At 43.0% G+C, this 27556-nt stretch overlaps 1 protein-coding gene and 1 long non-coding RNA gene across 3 annotated transcripts in view; one reads left to right on the forward strand and one right to left on the reverse strand.

Annotated features, from left to right (window-relative positions):
* The window catches only part of sax (saxophone), a 96490-nt gene that overhangs the window by 66652 nt on the left and 2282 nt on the right, over positions 1 to 27556 (forward strand). For both annotated transcript variants that reach the window (XM_068366702.1, XM_068366703.1), the window contains exons 9-10: positions 2262 to 2395; positions 13854 to 14079. In XM_068366702.1, coding sequence (XP_068222803.1) covers positions 2262 to 2395; positions 13854 to 14079 — 360 coding nt within the window. The remainder of the gene's footprint in view (positions 1 to 2261; positions 2396 to 13853; positions 14080 to 27556) is intronic.
* Positions 3244 to 12756, reverse strand: LOC137634326 (uncharacterized). Its single transcript, XR_011042506.1, has 3 exons — positions 11869 to 12756; positions 4240 to 4401; positions 3244 to 3471 (listed from the first exon to the last, which is right to left on the reverse strand). It is a non-coding gene; the product is annotated as an uncharacterized lncRNA (long non-coding RNA).

The raw sequence follows: 27556 nt of genomic DNA on the forward strand, positions 1-27556 counted from the left end.
GGGTGGCTGCTTAACAGGTTATGTAAGCAGCTTAGGTCTCTGATGGAACACATAGCTTCTCATCTAAGATAACAGTTTTTGCATAATCCTATAAATGAAAGGTAGAGGGACTGGCCTTCTACCCTTGTTTTGTTCCCTACTCTTGGGGATGCAGCAGTTGTGGTCACTATGAGCTGGAAAAGATGTCGGATGTAGGCAACTCCATACCTGAGAAACATTCCTTTGCAGTAGGATCTGTTTGGGAGTATCTTCCCCAAGAGCTAAATGTGCATTCTAACAACATAATCCATATGGGGATATAGGTTCACCTTAACAGAATAGAGTACCATTTATTCTGGTATTAGGCCTAACCTAATGCCAGTGACTGTCATTTGCACAAACTTTAAGAAGGTTGGCAGGAGTCATCACCTTTGCTCCTTGTACAGGACCAGATGATCTGACAATTCTTAGGAAAATTGAACCAGCCAGTAATTTGGTTAACTGGGACTGCCTGCCTCCTAATGATGAATCTCCTATGAAAGGATGATAAGGTTTATAATCTTGTAGGGACAAATCACAAATTTTAAAAAAATTATTTATATTTATCCTAACTATACAAACCTCTTACCTTTAAGTTACACTTCTCACCTCAACCACCCTGAAAGTCCCAGGCCTAACTAACAAGTGGCAGGGCTTCTGTGCCACCGGGCTACAGTGTAACTACCTCATTAAATCTATCCCTCAACATGATCTCATCCACATATGGCACTCTAGTAATCTCTTTTAGTTTCATTTCTAATCCTGTCCTGCCATTCAACTCCCAATATTCTTTTCTCCTTCCAATTATATTTAATATTCCATTCTCATCATCTCTGTCTTTCTTGTATTCATCTTGAGTTCAACCTCATTTGATATTTCATGCATTCTGGTAAGCAGGCTTTGCAAGTCATGTGGTGTTTTGCTAATAAGGGCAGCATCATCAGCATACTCTAGGTCTGCTAATTTCCTGTTACAAGTCCAATCCTTCTCCACCATCCCCAACTGTTCTATATATTACATTACAAAATCTGAGGAGGATAAACAACATAGGTGACATCACATTTCCTTGGAGTACTCCACTGTTCACTGTGAACTCCATAATAATGCAGGACTCCACAAAATTTGCTGGTGAACACTATCAAAGGCTTTTTCATATCATCATGCCATGCCATCAAAATTGGATTTCTGTATTTTACACATTGCTGTACCACATGTCTTGAAATGAAAATTTGGTTAATACAACTTCTACCTTTTCTAAATCCTGCTTGTTCATCTCTCAGCTTTTCATCAATCTTTCTCTCTAATCTCTTTAGAATGAGCATATATGTTTTTGTGACAACTGACAAGTATGATGACTGCAATTATTAGAATCAGTCACATCTTTTTTTTTTTTTTTTTCCTTTTCACCAACACTCCTAATTCCTATTCATCAGGTTTGCCTCTTCATGCCACATTCTACAAAATAATCTGGTAAGTATTCTGGGAGTTACTTCATTTTAGGCCAATATCATCTCAGCAGTTATTCCATCGTATTCAGGGGCTTTCCATCATTTGAGTTTTTAATGATAGTTTCGACTTCAAACACACTGAATTCATTCATGGGCACATCAAGGTGTCTTCCTAAGCTTCAGGCATATAAATCAAATTATTCCCTTCATATCTCATATTCATGATGTCATTAAAGAGTACCATCTAACATTGCCTTTCTTCATCTTCTGTTGTTATAACAGATCTATCTTTTTTTTTGTGGGGAAATGCTTCTTCCTCTTTGCTCCAGTCGAGATTTCATTGATAATTCTATGAGCAATTCTTACACCATAGCCACAGATTTAAATATTTTCTCCAGTCATGCCAGGCTTTTCGTCTGACTTCACTATCAATACTGGAATATTTAGCATGGGTTACCTTGTAATATTTATTACTTCCTTGAAAATTCCTTGAAAACTTTTGACTATCAATTTCTGTCTTTGTCTCCAAAGTATCATTTGATATCCATAGTTTTCTCCTTGTAACTGCATGTCCCAAAACTTCACTACCAGCTGACTGATTTATGTTTTTAATATCACCATTCTTCATTCGTTGTCTGCTCAACAGCTCTCAAAGTCTTCAAGACTGCAAATTGATTCCTATATTCAACTGCAAAGGTTTGTCTGTGCCCATCTTCTAGAAGCTTAGTTGTACCAATACCAATAGTTTTGTAAATTTTTAGTTAAGCATTTTTTACTTTATTTTTCTTATTTCAGACAAATGGTGCATGTGTAATAGCTGACTTTGGGTTAGCTGTAATGCACACACAAACAACTGGAGAGATTAATCTTGGAAATAACCCAAGAGTTGGAACCAAACGTTACATGAGTCCAGAGGTTCTCAATGAAACGTAAGTTACATTTATGTTTTGTATTGATAAAATACTTTGTAGGTATTACAGCCTGTAGTTAATGCACTATTTATTGATATTTTTGAAGTTAGGTTTTTGTGTGGTCCCCAAGGACTTTCCTGCTAAAAGCTAGAGCAGGGAATCCAATAAGACTCAAAATACCAAAGAAATATTGACTTCATTATACCAAGCCTAATATTTCAATGTGCAAAGTACGGACTGATTGCGTCTAAGGGAGATAAACGGGTTCAGCCTTTATTAAACCTGTTACAGAATCTCCAATGCTGAAAGTTGACTGACAACCAATAACACGTCATAACAGAATCAATGCTAATACTGGAGACCCAGCTATCTTTTGTTTTGTTGTAGTTGAAACAACATTTACAGAACTCCATTGTTTGTGAGTGGTTACATTTTATTTTGAAAAAGTGCTATAGCAGTTGATCAAGTTTTCATTTAGTAATAATTCAACATACAACCCAGCCTCTTGAGCAAAAGTTTATATTGACTTACGAACACGCTTACAGATGCTAACACTTGATGGCTGAGTGCTTGGGAACACTCTAAGCCCGTATCACTTCTGTACACATTTCCCATGTTGTGTTTGCATTACTTATTTATTTATGTCTTTCTCGTGACAAACAATTTTTACATTATTATATACTCTCTCGGGAAAAAACAAACAGCATATTTAAAAAAGAAATTAACAAAATGTTAATCCTTCCCATTATCTACTGGTTGTGATTCAACGCTTGTTTGATGATACTTGCCCGACTTATTTATGCAGCATTTTGTAAGGGAAATAGAAACAAAGCTCTTTAGATAAGCTTTTATTTTAAAAGGCCTACGGGAAAAGTGAAAGCGAGACAAAAAAAAAAGAGCTAAAACAAGTGAAAAATAATAATGAAAAAAAAAATACAAATAAAAAAGTAAAAACAGATAAAAAATATAAAAATTTTAAGCTAACCAGTTAATTTTAAGTGTTACATTATGTGCAAGGAACAGCATTAATACCGTACTGTCCACCTCTCTCCCATTCCTCCTCTTTCACACAGACTGTTGTTAGCCGTTATCATCTGTTTTGAAGGCGAGAACTTGTCGTAATAAAACCACATTTCATATTACTATATTATTATTATTAGCTAAGCTACATATCAAGTTGGAAAAGCAAGATGCTTAAAGCCCAAAAGAAATATATCCCAGTGAAGAAAGGAAATAATGAAATAAATAAAACTAAGAGAATGGACAATTAAAATAAAATATTTTAAGAACAGTAAGAAAATTCTAATAGATCTTTCATAATTTGGTAATTATATTTTACTTACAAAACAAATGGAAGAAGCAGGTTAATTCTGAGGAACATTTAATATCCTCTTCATAAAAATATGACTTTAATACTATTTTAGGTTAGTACACATGCCAACAATCTTATATAACATGTCTTTTCTAAATGATTTTTCAACTTAAATGCAAACAATTCTTCTTAATTATATTCATTTTTGTTATTAAGCTATGAATGAATCGGTATTGCACGACATTTCCAAACTATATTGAAATTTACTTAATGACATTATCTATCCTGATTGCATGAAGCAGATCTTTAATACATAGTAAGACAGCACAAAGGAAATCAAGATATAAAATTTTGTCATCTAACAGGCAATTCTAATGAATTGCACATTATGCTGATTGAAACCATTGAACTTCAGAAAAAATAATTATATTCTCCATTTTCTACATCATCATTATCGTCACATCAGTTTCTCCATCTGTGAGTGTAGAAACATGTTTGCCGCTGTCTAAACATGAACAGATGTCTGGACAATTAAGGCAGGGACACTTACTTTGGTCATATGTGAGATCACTTCAACTGGAGCTGCATCTCCTTCAAAGTACACTGGTACAAGAGTCCTTCATGATTCATCCAACCATTATCAATGGGATTCCAGTCAAGGTTGGGGTTATCTGGTACTTAGCTTATTTCACACGTTCCTTGAATGCATATTCTGTTGGGGGAAAGACATTACAGAGCCTATTGGTCTTGACTACATACAAATATCTCAAGGCATCTAGTGAGGTACTGCAGGTAGCTCACACTTCAACTTATTGAGAAGAATAATCATCTCTAGGAGGTAATGAATTTCCCATTAAATGTAAAGGCCACAGTGCAGACACGTGTTTAGTGCAAGTTGTGAACATAGAATGTTTTACAAAGTAGTATAGAGCAGACGTACAGTACTATCACAGCTAGGTAAGGGATGTACTGCTGGTAATTCTTCACACACGTTGGGTCCAAGATTATCAGCCATATCATGGACTAAAACTAACCTCTCACCATTTTTATGTCTGCCAGTGTGCATGTAGACTTTTGGAATTTACATCCCCTCATTGAAGTAGTATATCATCAAAATGACTACATCATTATTGTCAAAATTTACTATCTTCTGGTGCTGAGGTGACAGTGACATGTAATAAAATACTGGTGTCAGCCTCCCCATGAGAGCAAAACGCAGCAATTTCATTTGAAACATCCTTTATTATGCATACTACTTTTTTTAAAATATTTAACTTAGCCGGTGAATATATAATAGCTGCAACTCTGTTGCTCGACAGACACATACAATAAAAACTCGCCAGCGATCGCTATACAGGTTGCGGGTGTGCCCACCAGCGCCAACTGTCGGCCAGATACCACTCTCGATGTAAAAAAAAGACTCAATTTCTTCTCTGTCGACGTGTCGACAAGACGTACTTTTACTCGCTGTAGAACCTGGAGTTTTTCCCATCATATTTGGTGAAGTACTTTAATTTGGTTTGAGCTTTCGCAGTGCAGGTGTTTTATCTTCATCTTAAATCTTGAACTCGTTTTTGGATAGATTTAATTTTTTGATGACAAAGAGAGTATGGACTTTCTTTGACTTTTAAATGGCCGACCCTTCCCTTAGACGGAAGTGTGTTTAGGCTTTTAGCAATTATCTTATCACGTTATAAATTAATTATAGATTTTCCTCTATATATTTTATATCTCACCGCCTTTATTAGGCCTCTTCGATTAACTTTCCATTTATAATAAACATAAAAATAAATTTTAATGATTTGTTTATATGCGACCTTCCTGAGAGTAGGCGGTCCTAACTTGGAAACTGAAGTTAAACAACGTTGAGCCCTTTCAATTGTTAATAGCTTTTAAAGAGCTAATGATTTAAAACTTTTTAAATGAATATTTTTTAATAGATATTTTATGAAAGATTTTCTTTGAATAGTCTTCGTACTGTTTCAAAGATGAACTAACGTTTAGTTTATTTATGCTACGCAGTTTGCGCTCTATCGTTACGATAGAGAGAGAGAGTATCACGGTTTCACTTTGCAGAAAGAGTAAATCGATTCTGACGTTTTGTTCATTCTTCTTTCAAAGCTTAAATGTTTTAAATTATATTTTAAAGGAACTTTTTAATTGAAAAACCTTTCAGTTTTTTTTTCCTTTGGTCAAATAACATGTTTTTTTGACGAAACGTAAGTGGGCTCTTCTCTTGAGTGCGTAATCAAGAGAGAGAGAGAGAGAGAGAGATAGAGACGGAGGGAGAGAGAGGGGAGAAAACGTTCCGTTCAAGCGGGTAACGTTGTTCTCGAGTTATCTCGTCCCTAGTCTCTGTACGGGGAGAAAGGATAAAACGTTTTTAGTTTTTTATTCTCGTCCCCAGGCAATGTACGGTGAGAGATTGAAAACGTAGTTTTGAATGAATTAGTGTTTAGTCTCTTCTCCATCCACTGAATTTTTTATCTTAAAATATGTTTACTGTTTTTGGCTGGTATTAATGTGCTTGCATTATACGACTGATTTCGCTATTACTACCTTTTGATGAGGTTAGAATTGCGTGCTTCAGGTAGAAATCAGTAAAAGTTTCGATTTCAGTGAAATAAGTGCTAAACAGAAAATCGTAGTGATAAAGTGATATTGCGCAAAGTGTTATCAGTGTTGCGACCGAGGGTTCGTCTGTTCGTGCCTGTCGTTCGCCTAGTCCGGGACCTCTTGCAAGCTCCCAAGCCCAGGGGAGAAGTAATGTCGTACGACTTATGGTTTCGAGAGGCCTTGATCAGCGAACAGACGTTCCCTCTATGGTATCGGGTGTATCTTACCAAGATCACCCCTACCATAAGGCGAGAGAGACGTTTTTCTCCTCGTCATCCGAAGGCTTTTCGCATAAGAAACCTGAAACAAGGTTTCGAGGCCCTTAAGCGAAAGTCAGTCCTTTCAGGACAGGTCCAGCGTCCTGGTTGTAGCCATTAGGACAGCTCTGACCCTATGCAGTCATCGGAAGACTGCTCGCCGCCTAACAAAAGCGTAACACAGACTCCAAGAGTCTTTTTGTTGGCAAGGTTTTGCGGTCACAGACGTTACCCTCGTCTCTTACCGCAACCTTTTCCGTTGATCCTAAATGGGTTGTACGGCAAGACATGCAGAATAAGCTTGCCTCCCTTATGGAAGACTATTCTGCCGATTAGTCCGTTGAGCCTAGCCGTTTATCTCATCGAGATCCTGGCTTTCAGCCAACCTAACGTTCCTTTGTGCGTCCTGTTGACGTTGGCGTAGCTAAGTCACGTCAGTCAGGTTGTTTAGAACCACACTCGATGCGGTCTCGTGTGGTTTTTCAGCCACATTTGGACGTTAGGCCACTTGCTGATGCTCCTGTTGACGTTCAGGACGTTCGCTAACAATTGGAGTCGACTTGTTTTGACGCTGTGCGTCAACCTCCGCATTCTAGAGTTGTTTTGACTGCTCAGTCTAGGCAGTCAAAGCAGTCTCGAGTAGACGCTGTGCGTCCTCACGCACCTGTTGTTGTTGACAGTTCACAGACTGTCAAGCAGTTACATGACGTTGCGTCCTGGTCTCTCGCACCTGTTGTTGTTGACAGTTCACAGACTGTCAAGCAGTTACATGACGTTGCGTCCTGGTCCGCTACTAATGCACCAGTGCGTGTGGACTCTGCTTGTAAAGCATTGCCACCACGGTAGGTCTCTCCCTTGCTTGAGACTCGGCTATTATCGGACAAGGTTCCTTTAGATGAGGAAGTTGCTGTTCCCCCTCCTACTGATATTCCCTTGAGGACTCTGTCAGACGGAGAGGAGCCTAAAGCTGCTTAGCCCTCTATGGACTTTAAATAAATCATGCTGATTTTTAAGGATCTTTGTCCGGATCTTTTTGTAACTGCTGCTCCTCGTTCGCCTAAACGTCAGAGCTTGCACTAGGCCTAGCTACTTCGAAGCCGTTGTTTTATAAGCTAGTGCTCTCTCGCTCTCCTAGAGAGCTTTACGTTTGCTAGGCGACTGGTTTATCACCAGGAGGAGTTTGGGGGATACAGCCTTTGCTTTCCCTTCTTTTAAACTGGCTTATAGAGCGAGAGTCTGTTATGACACGAGAGAAGTTCTCGGCTTGGGAGTTCCTGCCTCTGCCCAGATAGACTTCTCAAATCTCGTAGACTCTCCCTGGCGCCTGGCCAGGAGACGCTCCAAGATTTTACAGGTCAACTTCAAAGCTGTTTTCGAGCCTCTGAAGTTTTGCTGTACAATTATGTCCTGCATAAACAAGGCTTTCAGGGATGGCTCCAATGATCTGACAGCCACGTTCTCTGCAGAGAAAAGTCCCTCAGGGATGGCTCCATGCTTTGGCAGCCATGTTCACTGCAGGAGTACGTAAGAGGCAAGTGCGCTCAATGTATTCATTGTCAAGACAAACTTCACGATGAAGTCTACCAGGCTGTCTTGACAGCATTTATGGAAGGCGACTGGATGGTCCCTCTCGACCTTCAGGAGGCATACTTCCACATTCCTATACACCCGGATTCCAACCGTTTCTGAGGTTTGTTTACAGGAATGTGGGGTACCAGTTTCGAGCTATCGGAGATCAGAGCCTCCCTGTACTTGGACGACTGGCTTCTCAGAGCCTCTTCCAGTCATCGCTGTCTGAAGGATCTCAATTGGACTCTAGATCTGACCAAGGAATTGGGACTCCTAGTCAATTTGGAAAAGTCACAGCTGGTCCCATCCCAAACTATTCTGTATTTAGGGATGGAGATTCACAGTCAAGTTTTTCGGGCTTTTCCGTCGGCCCCCAGAATAGATCAAGCCCTGCTCTCCATCCAGAAGATGCTGAAGAAAGAACGCTGCTCAGTCAGGCTGTGGATGAGTCTGGTAGGGACGCTGTCATCCCTGGAGCAATTTGTCTCGCTAGGAAGGCTACACCTCCGTCCTCTTCAATTCCATCTGGCTTTTCACTGGAAAAAGGACAAGACGCTAGAGGCGGTCTCGATCCCGATTTCCGAAAAGATAAAGTCTTGTCTGACTTGGTGGAAGGACAATATCAGCCTACGAGAGGGTCTTCCCCTGGCAGTTCAGATACCCAACCACGTTCTCTTCTCGGACGCATCGGACTTGGGCTGGGGCGCGACGCTGGACGGTCGAGAATGCTCAGGTCTGTGGAACTCGAGTCAGAGGAGCATGCATATCAACAGCAAGGAGCTTTTGGCGGTTCATCTGGCCTTGATAATCTTCGAGAATCTCCTTCGAGGCAAGGTGGTGGAGGTAAACTCGGACAACACCACAGCCTTGGCGTACATTTCCAAACAGGGAGGTACCCACTCACTGACTTTGTACGAGATCGCAAGGGACCTGCTCATCTGGTCAAAAGATCGAGGCATCTCCCTAGTAACGAGGTTCATCCAGGGCGACTTGAACGTCCTAGCAGATTGTCTCAGTCGGAAAGGTCAAGTAATTCCAACCGAATGGACCCTCCACAAGGATGTGTGCAAGAGACTTTGGACGACTTGGGGTCAACCCACCATAGATCTCTTTGCAACCTCGCTGACCAAGAGGGTTCCAATCTATTGCTCTCCAGTCCCGGACCCAGCAGCAATACATATAGATGCCTTCCTCCTAGATTGGTCACATCTAGATCTTTACGCATTCCCACCATTCAAGATTGTCAACAAGGTACTGCAGAAATTCGCCTCTCACGAATGGACAAGGTTGACGTTAGTTGCTCCCCTCTGGCCCGCGAGAGAATGGTTCACCGAGGTACTTCGATGGCTAGTAGACGTTCCCAGAAGTCTTCCTCTAAGAGTAGACCTTCTACGTCAACCACACGTAAAGAAGGTACACCAAAGCCTCCACGCTCTTCGTCTGACTGCCTTCAGACTATCGAAAGACTCTCGAGAGCTAGAGGCTTTTCGAAGTAGGCAGCCAGTGCGATTGCTAGAGCAAGGAGAGCGGCTACCATTAGAGTCTACCAATCGAAGTGGGAAGTTTTCCGAGACTGGTGCAAGTCAGTTTCCGTATCCTCGACCAGTACCTCTATAGCCCAAATAGCTGATTTTCTATTATACCTGAGAAAAGTACGATCCCTTTCAGCTCCTACTATCAAGGGCTACAGAAGCATGTTGGCCTCGGTCTTCCGGCATAGAGGCTTAGATCTTTCCAACAATAAAGATCTGCAAGACGACCTTAAGTCTTTCGAGACCTCTAAGGAGCGTCGTTTGGCTACTCCTGGGTGGAATTTAGACGTGGTCCTAAGATTCCTCATGTCAGACAGGTTTGAGCCTTTACAGTCAGCCTCCCTGAAAGATCTCACTCTTAAGACTCTTTTCCTGGTATGCTTAGCCTCGGCTAAAAGAGTTAGTGAGCTTCATGCCTTCAGCAAGAACATCGGGTTTTCGTCAGAAAAAGCTACTTGTTCTCTGCAACTTGGTTTCCTAGCCAAAAATGAGCTACCTTCTCGTCCTTGGCCTAAATCTTTCGATATTCCTAGCTTATCGGAGATCGTAGGCAATGAATTAGAAAGAGTCTTATGCCCTGTTAGAGCTCTTAAGTTCTACTTAGCTCGTACTAAACCTTTACGAGGCCAATCTGAAACGTTATGGTGTTCGGTTAAGAAACCATCCTTGCCTATGTCAAAGAATGCTTTGTCATATTTTATTAGATTGTTAATATGAGAAGCTCATTCACACTTGAGTGAGGAAGACCGATCTTTGCTTAAGGTTAAGACGCACGAGGTTAGAGCTGTAGCAACTTCCGTGGCCTTTAAGCAAAATAGATCTCTGCAAAGTATCATGGACGCAACCTATTGGAGAAGCAAGTCAGTGTTCGCGTCATTTTACTTGAAAGATGTCCAGTCTCTTTACGAGAACTGCTACACACTGGGACCATTCGTAGCAGCGAGTGCAGTAGTGGGTGAGGGCTCAACCACTACAATTCCCTAATTCCATACCCTTTTAATCTGTCTCTTGAAATGTTTTAATGTTGTTTTTATGGGTTGTCCGGAAGGCTAAGAAGCCTTTCGCATCCTGGTTGATTTGGCGGGTGGTCAAAGTCATTTCTTGAGAGCGCCCAGATTAGGGGTTTGATGAGGTCCTGTTGTATGGGTTGCAGCCCTTGATACTTCAGCTTCTGGGGGTCTGTCAGCATCCTAAGAGGATCGCTGGGCTCCGTAAGAAAGACGTACTTACAAGGCAGAGTAATCGTCTAAGTCGACTTCCTTACCAGGTACCAATTTATTTTGGTTTTGTTATATTGATAACTGCCAAAATGAAATCAAAAACTCTTAGCTTATACGATGTAAACATATTTAACTCTGGTCTCTACCCACCTCCTTGGGTGTGAATCAGCTATTATATATTCACCGGCTAAGTTAAATATTTATAAATGATATTTTAATTATAAAATAAATTTTTGAATATACTTACCCGGTGAATATATAAATTAAACGACCCTCCCTTCCTCCCCAATAGAGACGCAGTGGGATGAGAAGAAATTGAGTCTTTGTTTACATCGAGAGTGGTATCTGGCCGACAGTTGGCGCTGGTGGGCACACCCGCAACCTGTATAGCGATCGCTGGCGAGTTTTTATTGTATGTGTCTGTCGAGCAACAGAGTTGCAGCTATTATATATTCACCGGGTAAGTATATTCAAAAATTTATTTTATAATTAAAATATCATTTTATTTACTGAATAGCCTAAGACATTCACTATTTCAATCAATTGGCGACTAACAAAATTATGATGACTATGAATGCTCAGTCCCAAGAGAATTGTGTACATGTGAGAAGCCAATGATACTGTAGCATGGCATGGGAAAAGTATCCTAAGGTTATCTTCGCTGTTGCACCATCAGTACAACTGCTTACCTCCCAGTTTGCCTTGTCATCAAGACACCAATTGATAAAGTTTTATAGAAGAAAGTCTCCACAGTGTTTGATATCAAAATATAAATTGCTGATATGTAGGACTTGGTATCATATAGGAAATTTTTTGTGGCCGGATGTCAGCAGCCATGTGTAACATTGGTTCTCATTAATACAAACATTCTTCAAAGTCAAAGCTTCATATTTAATATCAATGTTTTCATTCAGCAATTATGGCTTGGACTTGGCTAGAGCATCACCAATAGTAATTTTAATAGAACACACACGTTCGTACTTACCACGACGATCAGTGAAGACTAGTTTCTCTCCAAAGTGATATACCAGTCTTTTCTTTAGTTTCCAAGAGGAATAGGTACTGTCATCCATCCTTCGTGCTTGGATAAAGTTATCTTGCAGTGAAGAAAAGTTAAGGATGAAATTGTTTATGTATTCAATGATATATTTGAATGCTTTATCATATGATTCATAAGTTGGATAGGCTGTGACTGCCCTATTTGCTGCTTCAATACTTTGTTTGCTATATTAATGGCATAATAGTTTCTCTAATATTTTGCACCAATGTAAAAAGTTCTGGATATTTCATCATTCTACCAAGAACAATCTCATCTCGCTCTTCAGCAGTACTAAGAACTTTTCCCTGTGGGTTCTGACCTGTGCCTGAAACATTTTCTTTCTTATGTTCAACAAGTACTCTACCATCAATTTAAGCATGTCCTCGAGACATATTTTCCAGATCAAGTTATAGTGGCTACTTGCTCATCCTGTTTGTACATATAATTGTTGAACTTGTGTAATAGACAGCATGATTTATGGAAGGAAGTGTTCAGTGTTCCTCATTTTAAATCATCTTCAGATAGTGAAAGTGCTGCATTTCTTGTGCAACATTCAGGGTAGTCATTATATCATCAATAGTTTGATTTTTTTATCACTCGAGTCTCTCCTTTACTGCTTCCAAGTGATCTAAAGCAAATAACACATTTTCTTTTTAAGATACAAAGTCTCTTCTCTGGATGTTTGTCACTCATAATGTTATTGCATTATTGTAAACTGACTTTCTATATGAACTGGTTTTGTGCTTGGCCTGAAACTTTGAAAAAATATATTGTATTGCATAAATGAACTATTCCTTTAATTTGTCTGGAAACACTAATGGTAAAATAGTATTAAAAGAAATCTTTATTTTGGACCACATACCAGGTCGCGTGTCTTTCATGTTAAAAAAACCTATTGTAGCAATGATATAAGATTGTTGCATTATTGATTGCACTAAATGAAACATTAGTGGAAAAATAGATCTTATTTGGACATATTGATAATACAGAGGGCCTAAATAATATGACTCCTTTGTTTATACTTGTATTTTGAAGAATTTCAAAGTTGATGATATCTTCCGTAAGATGTTAATTCATACTTAAAACAGTTTTATTTTTTTTTACAACCATCCATTTTGTTATATAGAGACCCTTAGGTAAATGAAAAATATGGTTGTAAATTGTTGGATTAGGGGAGGAATCATGCGAAAAATGTACTAACTGCTTCAGCACTATGATTGAATCGAGATAGGAGCTTGGTCCAGGAACGAAATTATACTTGTATCTCAAGGTATTTCTTTATACTATTCTTAGCAATTGCGTCAACATATTTACTTTACAGAACAAGATTGTTTTTGGTGGTTTGTTTGAATTGTTTATGCAGTGTATGACATCATTCATGGCTTTTATGTTAGCGTGGAAGTGTTCAAGTTTTCATATCTTGTCAATCTGACACGAGTCTTTTTATAGTTTATATGACATATCTGTTTTGACGCTGTTACTGTTTTTAGAATGATGTAGTTAATTTATTCTCATCATTTATTTATTTCCTTATTTCTTTTCCTCACTGGGCTATTTTTCCCTGTTGGAGCCCTTGGGCTTATAGCGTCTTGCTTTTCCAACTAGGGTTGTAGCTTGGCTAGTAATAATAATAATAATCTCTTCAATTTTTATGATCTTTGATTTTTATGAAATTTTTCTAACCTTCATATGAATTCTTAGCCTTATCTAAGTCTTGATCCTTTGTGGTTAGTTTGTAGGCTTACATAGCTTATAGCTTACATTTATGGGTGTATGATGCCATTACAGTTCCAAATTTCATGATAGCTTGGGCTTGGGAGTGTATTAAAATAAGGCAATTTATCACTTCTTTACCTTTTAAGTTTAGTACTATTTTATGATGCATGAATATATATTGTGAAGGTAATATATATTTTTATTTTATTCCACAGAATCAACATGAGTGTGTTTGAATCATTTAGGAAAGTTGACATATATGCTTTGGGACTGGTTTTGTGGGAAGTATGTCGACGGTGTGTATCAAATGGCATACGGGATGAATACAAGCCTCCATTTTATGATGTTGTTCCTCATGATCCTAGCTTTGATGACATGAAAAAGGTTGTGTGTATTGATCAGTACCGTCCAACAATTCCAAACAGATGGACCAGTGACCCGGTAAGTGTATACATACTTGGTTTTATTCTTTTACCTTGGTCTAGATACAGTACAGGTATTTCATATTGCAGGTACAGTAGGGTCCCGAATTATGCGAGAATTTGGTTGATCAATAGCCCCATATTTTGAAACGCTATACTGTATTTTTTTCAATATTAAACTTACCCGATGATCATATAGCTGTCAGCTCTGCTGCCCGACAGAAAAACCTACGGGCGGAATACGCCAGCGATCGCTATACAGGTGGGGGTGTACATCAACAGCGCCATCTGTCAAGTAGGTACTCAAGTACTTGATGTCAACACAGAACCAATTTTCTCTCTGTCGTGCCACTGGCAAGACCTACTAAATACGCTGTTACTAACTGGATTTGTTTTCACAACTATTTGGTGAAGTACACTATTCCAGTTTTGAGCTTTCGCTGTGCAGGGGTTTTATCTTCATTTCAAAACTTGAACTCGTTTTGGATAGTTTTAATTATGGTTTCAAAGAGAGTATGGACTCTCTTTCACTTTTAAATGGCCGACCCTTCCCTTAGACGGAAGTGTGTTTAGGTTTTTAGTAATTTTGCTTAACACGTTATAGATCTATTTTTTATATCTCTCCGCCTTTATTAGGCCTCTTCGATTAACTTTCCTTTTATTATAAACATATAAAAATAAATTTTTATGTTTTGTTTATATGCGACCTTTCCTGATAGTAGGCGGTCCTGACTTGGAACCGAAGTTAATCAACGTTGAGCCCGTTATATCGTATTTAACCTTTAAAGAATTTAAAACTTTTTAAATTTAATGTTTTATGAAAGAATTTCTTTGATAGTCTCGTACTGTTTTCAAAGATGAACTAACGTTTAGTTTTTAGTCTACGCAGTTGTTGGCGTTCAGGACGTTCAACATGCGCTCTATCGTTACGATAGAGAGAGAGTGTATCACGGTTTCACTTTGCAGTAAGAGTAAACTGATTCTAGCGTTTCGTTCATTCTTTCTTAGCTTAAATGGTTTAAATTCTAAATTAAAGGAACTTTTTATTTGGAAAACCTTTCAGTTTTTTTTCCTTTAGCAAATATCATGTTTTGACGATATATAATTGGGCTCTTCTCTCAGGTGCGAAATCTAGAGAGAAAGAGAGAGATAGAGACGGAGGGAGAGAGAGGAGAAAAAACGTTTCGTTCAAGCGGGTAACGTTGTTCTCGTTTTACTCTCCTCCCTAGTCGCTGTAGGGGAAGAAGGTAAAACGTTTCTAGGGTTTTATTCTTGTTCCCAGGCTATGTGCGGTGAGAGATTGTAAACGTAGTTTATTTGATCTAGTGTTTAGTCTCTTTCCCAGCCATTGAATTCTTTATCTTTATATATGTTTTCTGTTGCATTATACGACTGTTTTCGCAATTACTACCTTTTAATGAAGGGTAGGATTGCGTGTTTCAGGTAGAAATCAGTAAAAGTTTCGATTTCAGTGAAATAAGTGCAAAACAGAAAATCAAAGTGATAAAGTGATATGCGCAAAGTGTTACAGTGTTGCGTCCGAGGGTTCGTCTGTTCGTGCCTGTCGTTCACCTAGTCCGGGACCTCTTGCAAGCTCCCAAGCCCAGGGGAGAAGTAATGTCGAACGACTTATGGGTTCGTCAGGCCTTGATCAACGAACAGACGTTTTTCCCTCCGTGGTTTCGGGCGTATCTACCCAAGATCGCCCCACCCACACAAAGACGAGGAGCCCATTTACTTCTCGTCTGCGGAAGAGGTTTCTCTTAAGAAACCTTGGACCAAGGTCTCGCAGCTTATTAAGTGCAAGTCGGTCCCTTCCGCGCAAGTCCAACGGCCCAGGTGTAGCTACTGGGTCAGTTCGGACTCGCTGCAGTCATCCGACGACTGCACACCTCCCAAGAGAGGCAAGGTGGTACCGCAACAGGCAGTAACTCCGTCTGTTGCCGCACCCGCTGTTTTAGACCCTCAGTCACAACGGACAGTAGCTCCGTCTGTTGCCGCTTTTGTAGACCCTAAGTGGTCTTTACTGCAGTCTATGCAGACTCAGTTAGCTGCGGTTATGCAGGAGTTTCGTGCGGAGAAGGTTAACGCTGCACCCGTTAGCCTAAAACCTGCCACGGTTGTGCGCCCAGCTCACGCTGAGGCTGCCTGCTCCCACACTCCGACTGCGGAGAAGGTTGACGATGCACCCGTTTGCCTACAACCTGCCACGGTTGTGCGCCCAGCAGACGCTGCGGCTGCCTGCTCCCACACTCTGGCTGTGAGAGCTCCTCCACCCATGCGCAGTCGACCCTGCCAGACGCATGCTGACTCCCACAGACGCACGGAGCACTCCGTTGACGTGCGTGTGCTACCACAACAACAGGAGGGTGGAGTTAAGCTGCCGTGTTTTGACACGGTGCGTCAGCCTCCGCAACCCACTGTGGTTACCGCCACTCGCCCGCAGCAGACTAGTCAGTCAGGAGTTGAGGCTTCCCCACACAGCTTTGGTTGTTGCCAGCTCACAGACTGTCAAGCAGTTACATAACGTTGCCTTCTGGTCTGCTACTTATGCACCAGTGCTGTATGTCCTCTTGTAACTGCTGCTCCTCGTTCGCCTCACGTCAGAACTTACACTAGGCCTAGCTACTTCGAAGCCGTTGTTGTTAAGCTAGTGCTCTCTCTAGCGTTACGTCGGCTAGGCGACTGGTTTTTGCACCAGGAGGAGTTTTAGGGATACAGCCTTTTGATTTCCCTTCTTTTTATCTGGCTTATAGAGCGAGAGTCTGATAGGACACGAGAGAAGTTCTCAGCTTGGGAGTTCATGCCTCTGCCCAGGTAGACTTCTCAATTCTGGTAGACTCGGCCAGGCGCATAGCCAGGAGACGCTCCAGTTGTTTACAGGTCAACTTCTCAACTTTTGTCGAGCCTTTGAAGTTTTGCTGTACTATTATGTCACACATAACAAGGCTTCCAGGGATGGTAAATGGCTCCGCTTCAGTCGCTAACCCCGTCTGTTGCCACACCTGCTCCCGTAGACCCTAATGGGCTTTGCTGCAAGACATGCAGTCAAAGCTTGTGTCCTTGATAGAGGACTTAATACGGAGAAGAACCTTCTGGCCAACAACCTTCCTATCGGTTGGTTGTGCGCCCTGTTGACGCTGAGGTATCTTACTCGCGTCCGCCAGTTGAGGTGGTTCCTCAACCGATGCGACCCAGTGTGGGTTGCCAGTCGCACGTTGACGTTAAGCGACGCTCGGAGGTGGTTGTTGACGTTCAGTGTGTCACTAGGAAGACGTTCAACAACCAGCAGAGGTGACTTGTTGTGACGCAGTGCGTCAACCTCAGCAACCCGGTAGGGTGTTGACTGCACAACCCAGACAGTCTAGACAGTTTCGGGTTGAAGCTGTACTTCCTCGCGTCCCCATGGTTGACAGTTCACAGACTGTGCAGCAGTACCATGATATTGCGTCCGGCTCCGTCACGCATCCACCAGTGCGACCGGATTCAGCGAGTCAGACGTTGCCCACTCCGTTGCCGTTTCCTCATCAGTTTCGGATGAGGAACCCTCTGATGAGGACGTTGCTGAACAAGACGATCAACCCCCAGCCCTGCTATCCATCCAGAAGATGCTGAAGAAGGAACGCTGCCCTGTCAGGCTGTGGATGAGTCTGGTAAGGACACTGTCATCCGTGGTTCAATTTGTGTCACTAGGAAGACTACACCTCCGTCCTCTTCTATACCATCTAGCTTTTCACTGGAAAAAGGACAAGACGCTAGAAGCGGTCTCGATCCCGGTTTCCGGAAAGATAAAGTCTGGTCTGACTTGGTGAAAGGACTTTTTCAACCTTAGAAAGGGTCTTCCCCTGACTGTTCAGACTCCCAACCACGTTCTCTTCTCGGACGCATCGGACGTAGGCTGGGGTGCGACATTAGACGGTAGGGAATGCTCGGGATTATGGAACTCGAGTCAAAGGACAATGCATTTCAACTGCAAGAAGCTACTGGCAGTACATCTGACCTGGAAAAGCTTCAGGTCTCTCCTTCAAGGCAAAGTGGTGGAGGTGAACTCGGACAACACACGGCTTTGACGTACATCTCCAAGCAAGGAGGGACCTACTCTCTGACATGGTACGAGATCGCAAGGGACCTCCTCACCTGGTCAACAGGTCTAGACTTTTCACTAGTAACGAGGTTCATCCAAGGCAACTTGAATGTCATAGCAGATTGTATCAGTTGGAAGGGACAAATAATTCCAACAGAATGGACCCTCCACAAGGATGTATGCAAGAGACTTTGGGCCACCTGGAGCCAGCCAACCATAGATCTCTTCGCAACCTCGATGACCAAGAGGCTCCCAATAGTTTGCTCACCTATCCCGGACCCAGCAGTAGTTCATATAGATGCCTTTCTACTAGATTGGTCACATCTAGATCTATATGCATTCCCTCCGTTCAAGATTGTCAACAAGGTACTGCAGAAGTTCGCCTCTCACGAAGGGACAAGGTTGACGCTAGTTGCTTCCCTCTGGCCCGAGAGAGAATGACTCACCGAGGTACTTCGATGGCTAGTAGACGTTCCCAGAACACTTCCCCTAAGGGTGGACCTTCTACGTCAGCCACGCGTAAAGAAGGTACACCAAGGCCTCCATGCTCTTCGTCTGACTGCCTTCAGACTATCGAAAGACTCTCGAGAGCTAGAGGCTTTTCGAAGGAGGCAACCAAAGCGTTTGCTAGAGCAAGGAGAACATCCACCCTTAGAATCTACCAATCGAAGTGGGAAATCTTCCGAAACTGGTGCAAGTCAGTATCCGTATCCTCGACCAGTACCTCTGTAACTCAAATAGCTGACTTTCTCTTATATCTGAGAAAAGAACGATCTCTTTCAGCTCCCACTATCAAGGGTTACAGAAGCATGTTGGCATCAGTCTTCCGTCACAGAGGCTTAGATCTTTCCAACAATAAAGATCTACAGGACCTCCTTAAGTCTTTTGAGACCACGAAGGAGCGTCGTTTGGTTACACCTGGTTGGAATTTAGACGTGGTACTAAGATTCCTTATGTCAGACAGGTTCGAACCGCTTCAATCAGCCTCCCTGAAAGATCTCACCTTTAAGACTCTTTTCCTGATATGCTTAACCACAGCTAAAAGAGTCAGTGAGATTCATGCCTTCAGCAAGAACATCGGATTCTCATCCGAAACGGCTACATGTTCTACAACTTGGTTTTCTAGCCAAACACGAGCTGCCTTCTCGGCCTTGACCAATATCGTTCGATATTCCAAACTTATCGTATGGTTGGAAATGAACTAGAAAGAGTATTATGTCCTGTAAGAGCTCTTAAGTTCTATTTAAAAACCTTTACGAGGCCCGTCTGAAGCTTTATGGTGTTCGGTTAAGAATCCATCTTTGCCTATGTCAGAGAATGCTTTATCCTATTTTATCAGACTGTTAATACGAGAAGCTCATTCCCATCTGAATGAGGAAGACCAAGCTTTGCTGAAGGTAAGGACACACGAAGTTAGAGCTGTCGCAACTTCCGTGGCCTTTAAACAAAATAGATCTCTGCAAAGTATATTCGACGCAACCTATTGGAAAAGCAAATCAGTGTTCGCATCTTTTATCTTAAGAATGTCCAGTCTCTTTACGAGAACTGCTACACTCTGGGACCATTCGTAGCAACGAGTGCAGTAGTGGTGAGGGCTCGACCACTACAATTCCCTAATTCCATAACCTTTTTAATCTTTCTCTTGAAATGTTTTATTATTGTTTTTGGGTTGTCCGGAAGGCTAAGAAGCCTTTCGCATCCTAGTTGATTTGGCGGGTGGTCAAAGTCATTTCTTGAGAAGCGCCTAGATTAGAGGTTTAGATGAGGACCTTTAGTATGGGTTGCAACCCTTCATACTTCAGCTCCTAGGAGTCGCTCAGCATCCTATGAGGATCGCGAGGCTCAGTAAGGAAGACGTACTTAAAAAGGCAGAGTAATTGTTCAAGTCGACTTCCTTACCAGGTACTTATTTATTTTATGTTTGTTATTTTGAATAACTGCTAAAATGAAATACGTAATACTTAGCTCATAATAATGTCAACATGTAATGCTGGTCTCTACCCACCCCCCTGGGTGTGAATCAGCTATATGATCATCGGGTAAGTTTAATATTGAAAAATGTTATTTTCATTAGTAAAATAATTTTTTGAATATACTTACCCGATGATCATAAATTAAAGGACCCACCCGTCCTCCCCAATAGAGACCCAGTGGACAGAGGAGAAAATTGGTTCTGTGTTGACATCGAGTACTTGAGTACCTACTTGACAGATGGCGCTGTTGATGTACACCCCCACCTGTATAGTGATCGCTGGCGTATTCCGCCCGTAGGTTTTTCTGTCGGGCAGCAGAGCTGACAGCTATATGATCATCGGGTAAGTATATTCAAAAATTTATTTTACTAATGAAAATAACATTTTCTGTTAAATTGTTCATATGGATAAATAAAAGATTTAAAATGTTTTAACTTTAACTTGAAAAAATGTAAAATTACAACCAGGATGGGCATAGCCAACATGTGTTTCCCTTATTACACGACCTAAAATTAGGACAAATTTGAATAAATTTCAGTCATGTCTGTTATATAAGACATCTGGTGAATAGCATAACCATCACTGTATAGATTAATGTGAGACGACAGGTGAATAGCAAAACCATTACTGTATAGACTAGCTGTTGTTGTATTGTTGAAACCCGTAAATTAATTAAATAATGGCGATTTTATATCATGTTTCCTAAACACACCAAAAAAGCACACCATCTAAATTGGAAACTATTGTTGATGATCATAACAAAGTTAAATGAACAGAGGAACTACACATCTATGTCTAAGTTAGGTTTTGCAGCAACAGTATTCATTATATGACGATTTTGTTATTGTTAATGTTGTTTTACTTAATTTTTTCTCAAATTCAAAATAAATGAATGCGATTTATGTGTTTTTCCAATAATGAACAATCTAATGCATTAAACAAATGATCAAGGTGATAACTAATGCTATTAGGAGTTTTTAGGATGTTTTACTTAATGTATTTATATACATTCCTACATACATAGCAAAACGGTAACCATTTTGTTTGTGTTCAATCAACAAATAAAAACTGCCGCTAATGTCAGTATGATAATTTACTATCATTTTAAGCTGTTACGAAGGATAATTGTCCATTCCACAACCAAAATACTTTTGTTCCAACATGGAGTACTTACCTTGAACTACTTTCTTAGGAGTATCTGGGATCTCCTCCCTAACCAACCAAGAATTTTGCGTAGTTTCCCCTATCTCCGTTTTCCCTTGTCGGGTCCTTCCGTGGCGGATGGATACTCACCCTGAGGCGACCCGGGGTTAGAGTGCGAGAGCGCGCTGCTAGGTCTGAGTCACCAGTAAGCATCTGGTCGCGGCGTGGATAACATCTCGTCCGACCCGCCATTGTGTTCCACATGTTCCTTTTGTGCTTTCCCATCCTTTCCTTGTGTTAGTTGTGTTACTTGTGTGTTTGTGTATTCCCTTATGGAATCTCAACGTAGTTGTCCCGGGCCCAAGGCCGGTAAGTCTTGCGGGGCTTGGCTGTCCAAGCCCGATGTCGACCCGCACAAGTTGTGCTCCTAATGTAGAGGCAATAAGCGCTCGCCTGCCTCCACGTGTTCGGAGTGTGCGTCCTGGTCGGAGTTGCAGTGGTCCTTCTACGCAACTAAGAAGAAGAAGGCGGCCAAATTGTCTCCTAGTAAGGCGGGTATCAGCTCGCCCTCGATGTCGCCTTCAGAGAGAGGTTCTCCTTCCCCTTCCCCTACCCAGAGTAGGGGATGAGGCAAGTCCGTTGCGGGAAAACGGCCCATTGCCGTTCCCCATGAGTCCGATATTGGGGATGCTAATTGTATTGTGCCTACGCAGACGAGTTGGGTGTCTGCTAGTGTGACGGAAGTGCTCCGTGGACGAGGTTCTGGTGCCAGCAGGACCTGTCTCCAGTGAAGACCCGGTGTGGGGGAGGTCAGAAACAGCTCCTCCCCCCCCCCCCTCATCGTGGCAGTGTTTTGCAGGAACAGCGGTTTCCGGGGGCGGGCGAGACAAAGAAAGGCAGGCCATGTGCTCTTCAGACCCCGACTCCATTGTGTGAACGGCGCCAAGGATGCCCTTCAGACCCCGACTCCATTGTGTGAACGGCGCCAAGGATGCCCTTCAGGTCACCCATGCGGCAAGAAGAGGAGTTCGCGGGCTGGTTTGCCTCTCAAGGGGCACTACGCACGCCCTCGGCTTCGCTACCGCCAGACTTCATGCAGCCCGTAACCCCGGTAGAAAAATCACGAGCCCCTAGGTTAGTGGCAGACGACAGACAGCTCCTCTTCCTCTTCATCTACCTCGGAAGATTCCTAGTCCTATAATTCGTCATCGTCGGAGAATTCCAGCGGCCAGGAGGTGAGAAGGGGGAGGAAGAAGGCAAGCTCATACGCAGGCCCTTCGAGGAAGAAGGCCAAGATTACGAGAAGGAAGAATAAGAAGAGGAATTCTTCCAAGAAGAAGTATATTAAAGTGGCTTTTCCCCCTTGCGGGTCGAGCTGGGCTCCTGCCGCTCCCGTGCCTGCCTCAGTGGCCGCTGGAGCCACTTCCGTGCCCTTGCCCGTGTCTCTTTGGCTCCGTCCGTCCGACGGATGCAGCCGTTGGCACAATTCAACTTTCCCTTGCCTTTGCCCGGGAAGTCACCGGCTCCATCCATCCAGCAGAGGCAGCCGCGGGCGCGACCCAGCAGCATGGCACCCGCGCCCTTTCTCTCACCGGCTCCGTCCAAGCTACGGATGCAGCCGCTGGCACAAGATAATTCCACGGATTTCCCCGGGAGGGGGTAGACCCATGACGGCTACCTCCATCGAGCCGGCCTGAAGTAAGGGATACGTCCGCCCCCGTGGATCCATCCGTGATCAAGGATGCAGCCGACACGGAGGATCAAGTGGTTGAGGGTTTGTTGGACATCAGTGAGTGTTCCCTGGATGAAGTGTCCTCCTAGAAGGTCCTGGCTCTGATCCGGCACCATCACAGATTAGACGAGCCTAAACCATCGTCAGAGCAGGCTTGGCTTTCGGGTTTGGGAAGGATGGTAGATGTTCCGGTGCAGCAGAAGCCATCCTTGACCCTACCCCTAGCGCCTGACGTGGCCCTAGGTATGGAACATGTCGACCAGTTTGTAGCAGGACACAAGAACTTCCTAAGAGCCCAAGGGTTCTTCAAGCTCCTGCCTGGACTGAGGACCCAGAAAAGGTTTTATGTTCCGGACGGACGTCACGCAGGACCCGCACCTTAGAAGCAGCCGTCACGATGTTAAACCAGGGCAGTACAGAAGAAAGGAGCCTTACTGCCCCAGTGGTCTTCTCGCGAGCGGAGGCTGCCATGATGGAGGACACTTCACAAGATATCGTAAATGTGACCTCCTGGCTGGACTGGTGGGCGTGGACCCTGGCAGGGTTCCAGCTATCCCACGATCTATCAGTGCTGGAAAATCAGGCCCTACTGCAGGAACTCATATGTTCGGGAGGGAAAGCTATGAAATTCCTTACTTTCCAGTCACTAACCCAGACGGCAAACTGGGTATTAAGGAGGAGGGATACAGTCCTTAACAGGCGAAGTTTCTAAGAAATGCTCCGGTGTGGGGTGAGATCGTGTTCCCCCTTCAGGCGGTAGCAGAAACAATGGAGAGAGTGGGCAAGCTTAAGGACTCGACGGAGCCCAGACAGTCAGCGGCAAGACGTCCTACCAATAGGAGACCATCGGTGGACGGGGCCTACCCACCTACGCCACCAGCTAGACAGGAGGCCCCTCCCCTTCCTGGCATCAATCCCCGCGACCCTCCCGCAGGAGTGGTGCCCAAGCCCAGGCCTCCTTTAGGCAGAAGTACTCCGGCTCAAGGAGAGGTCGCTCAAACCATCTCCCTAGAAGGATATAGAAAGAGAGGCCCCCTACACCTTCCCACACCTCAGGTGGGGGAATGCCTCAAACGTTATTGGCAAGCATGGCGGGACAACGGTGCGGACCCGTGGTCCGTGACAGTCCTCTGGGAGGGATACAGGATTCCCTTCCTGTCAGAACAGCCCCCTCTGATCCCCGAACATTGGCCGGAATGGCTGGCACCCAAGGATCACAAGAAGAGAGCAGACTTGGAAGAGGTGTCAGCCATATTGAACAAGGGAGCGCTGCAACCTGTCCAGGAATTGTCCCCAGGGTTCTACAGCAGGCTCTTCCTGGTAGAGAAGGCTACGAGAGGTTGGAGGCCAGTCATCGACCGCTCGGCCGTGAACAAGTTTATCAAGAAGACGTCTTTCAAGATGGACACGCCGAAGTCGGTGCTGGCAGCCTTGAGAGAAGGGGATTTCATGATGTCCCTGGATCTCAAGGATGCCTACTTTCAGATCCCCGTACACCCCTCCAGCAGGAAGTTCCTCAGAGTGAAGTGGGGATCCCAGTCTCTACAGTTCAGGACCCTCTGCTTCGGCCTGTCAACGGCTCCTCAGTGTTCACAAGGGTGTTCACCGTAGTATCAGCCTGGGCACACAAGCAGGGCATCAGGCTTTCCCCTTCTCTCTGTTTGCAGGAAAGCAGGTCCCTGCGACGTAAAGCTTCATTTCGCAGGTTCTTGATGTGTTCCTGGAGAACATTTAAGACTTCCTCCACACTCCGATCTGTGTCGGGTGGCATGTTGAGTGTGTGTTCCAGTATTCTTTGAGTCTCCAGGCTGAGGCACATACGAAGTTGTATTAGCTGCTTCCTGGTAGGTAAAGTCCCTAGGTCCACCATCACACTGCAGTCATCCCAGCATCTACGCCATTCCCTAAACACTTGGTATGTGGCATCGGGACGTAAGGGCGGTGGGGTCTGGGCGATGGCTTTCTGTGGGATTGGGTGCTGGGAACTTGAAGGCACTGAGGATTGAGTAGGAAGTTGTTGCGAGTCCGGTGGTGTTGCTTGCTGGTGGCCAGGGTTAACCATGAGTAGCTGCAACAGGGCGGTGAAACGCTGGGCTTCCTCCTCTCTTCTTAGGTTGTCCTCTTGGCGGTGTAGTTCTTCCTCGTGGTGACGTTGATCCTCCTCTCTCCGACATGTAGCCAACTCGGCCTGTCGAGATTCCTCCAGATACTTGATAAGGATCCTTAACTCCCCACCTGTAGCTGTTGAAGGCGGTATAGTCAGGTGTGGTGAGAGTAAAGGCGTTGAGAAGCCTGGTGGGGTTTGACGGTCTGCTGGTGAGCCTGGGTGTGAAGGCAACTGGCGGTCTTCATTGTCCTGGTCATGTTGCATATCCCCAGACTCGTCTTGATATAAGGTAGTCGACATTACAAAACGTTTTAAGCTGTCACCCATAGTTTAAATGAAAAGATAAAAGAGACTTTCTACAGTTTTTATTTTAAAAATTAATGTAAATAAGAGTGGCAAATGGCAACGGGAGGATCATGGGAGGGCTCCTGGGTGATGGGGAGGAGCAGCGGGTAGGCTGGGCAGCGGCCACTGCTGGCAGTGCGTTTCCGGTGATGAAAGAGGGTGGATGGACCTCGATTTCCTGTGATGAGTAGGGGTAAAAAGGGTTCTTATATGGGCATGAAGAAGGACACGACACACAAGAGAAATATTACCCACTAACATAAAATCACTAACACCACACTGCACTGGCACTCCATGAACGGTTCGCAAACAAAGCACAGACACTGTAAAATCCACATGTAGTCGAGGGGAAATGGGCAATGGCGGCTCGATGCAGATGCTGGATTCCGGTGTGCCCTTAAAATGCTGAATGGTTTACTGTAGTCACTTCGCCATGGTGATAGGTGATGATGTCTTGTAGATGAAGACAGATGATTGCAGGGATGGAGAAGTAAAATCCTGAGTTGTAGATTGCGTTTATTCCATACAGCAAGGGGTTATGAACAGTGGTGCTAGGAGAAGCAAGACGACTATATATGCGTATGCACGGAGTGCTGACAGCGTGACTCATGCGCATGCGTTTGTAACGGACAGAATTTAGGAATTGTAAAGGGTGCATATATGAAAGATAATATATACAATAATCTACAGCTACTGCAAGTGGTTAGCAGGCAACACCATCTGTGGCAATGACCCCGAAGGAAATTTGCTCAAGGGACTTGATTTGTACCTTAACTCTTCTGTCAAGCTCCGAAGAATTTGCAGGGAATGGACAAATCCAAACCCATCAGAGGAATCCTTAGGAGGGGAAGTCGTCAGATGGAAACCGTTTCCTGCAGGCTGGAAAAGGCGATCAACCTGTGTGTGCCTGTCGGCAATTCTCCCCCATGAGCGGAGAGATTGCTGGACAGTGGTTGGTGAAGGGTAACAATCCCTCGGAATGGAAAGTCACCCCCTACACCTGGTGAAGGTTTTCATCCCGCAATATTAAACTCTTTTGGTCTGCCTCCTCTCCTTCCTACGCCGAAGCTACAGGAACAAAGGTAAGCAGAAGTAAAGGATGTTCCAGTAAACTGTAACACTTACACTTATTATGGTACCAAATAAAGCGGAGTACTCCGTCCGAAATGCAAAGTGGCTTATGTTGGTTACTGTTTGAGAGAGAAGAGTGGTGGGTCTACCTCCTGCAACCACCCAAACCCTGCTAACGGGTGAGTAACACCTTGCTAAAAGTTTTACAGCTAGTTTCAGCTGTGGCCGAAATGTATCTCCATTGTAAAGACCTGAAAGGTTTGTATTTGGTGCTGGAACAATATAATATAAAAAATCTAATACTGACAGTTATATGCTCCTATCATAAAGTTTAATCTCTTAAAACAAGGTAATCTGATAAACATTAAATAGTACCAAACCAATTCTATATTTACTTAAGAGTTTTATATAAAATATTCAATGATCTTTTCTACCATCACTGATAATTCCTGAGTGTGACATTAAAAACATAATGAATATAGGAAAATAATTTTGAGGCGAGAGTTTTAGAATTACCTGCTCTAAGTTTGTCACATTGAATTATTTTTGAAGTATGATTTTAGGTGAAGGAAATAAGTAGGCAGAATTTACACAAAATTTCTGATAATTTATTAACTGCAAAACTTGATTATGTAAAGGGTTTTAAAGGAACCAGATATGCCTAACTCTATCCAAAATTTTTAACATTGGTACATATGTCTGGCTGTGTAAACAGTAAATAAACCTGTACAGTATATGAGAAGAGCAGTGTTTAACCCTCAGAAGGGCCAACTGCTCACCAAATGATTTGGGAATCAAGCCTGAGACCCTTTTGTAGCTTAGTTTATAATAATAAGTTTGTACTAGATTAATTTTAGCACCAAGATTATACAAGTTTACACTGGTATGTAGTTAAATTTGTAAAATTTTCTTATACAGAATAGAAAATTGCTGGACGTAAATTTACGTCCTATGGCGCTGAAGAGAACAGAAATAGTGGATATAAAGGGTTAATATTTTTATATTCTTTAATGCTCATTTTAAATTGCAAAAAAATCTGGC

The sequence above is a fragment of the Palaemon carinicauda genome, chromosome 44, assembly GCF_036898095.1.
Source record: "Palaemon carinicauda isolate YSFRI2023 chromosome 44, ASM3689809v2, whole genome shotgun sequence".
NCBI lineage: Eukaryota > Metazoa > Arthropoda > Malacostraca > Decapoda > Palaemonidae > Palaemon > Palaemon carinicauda.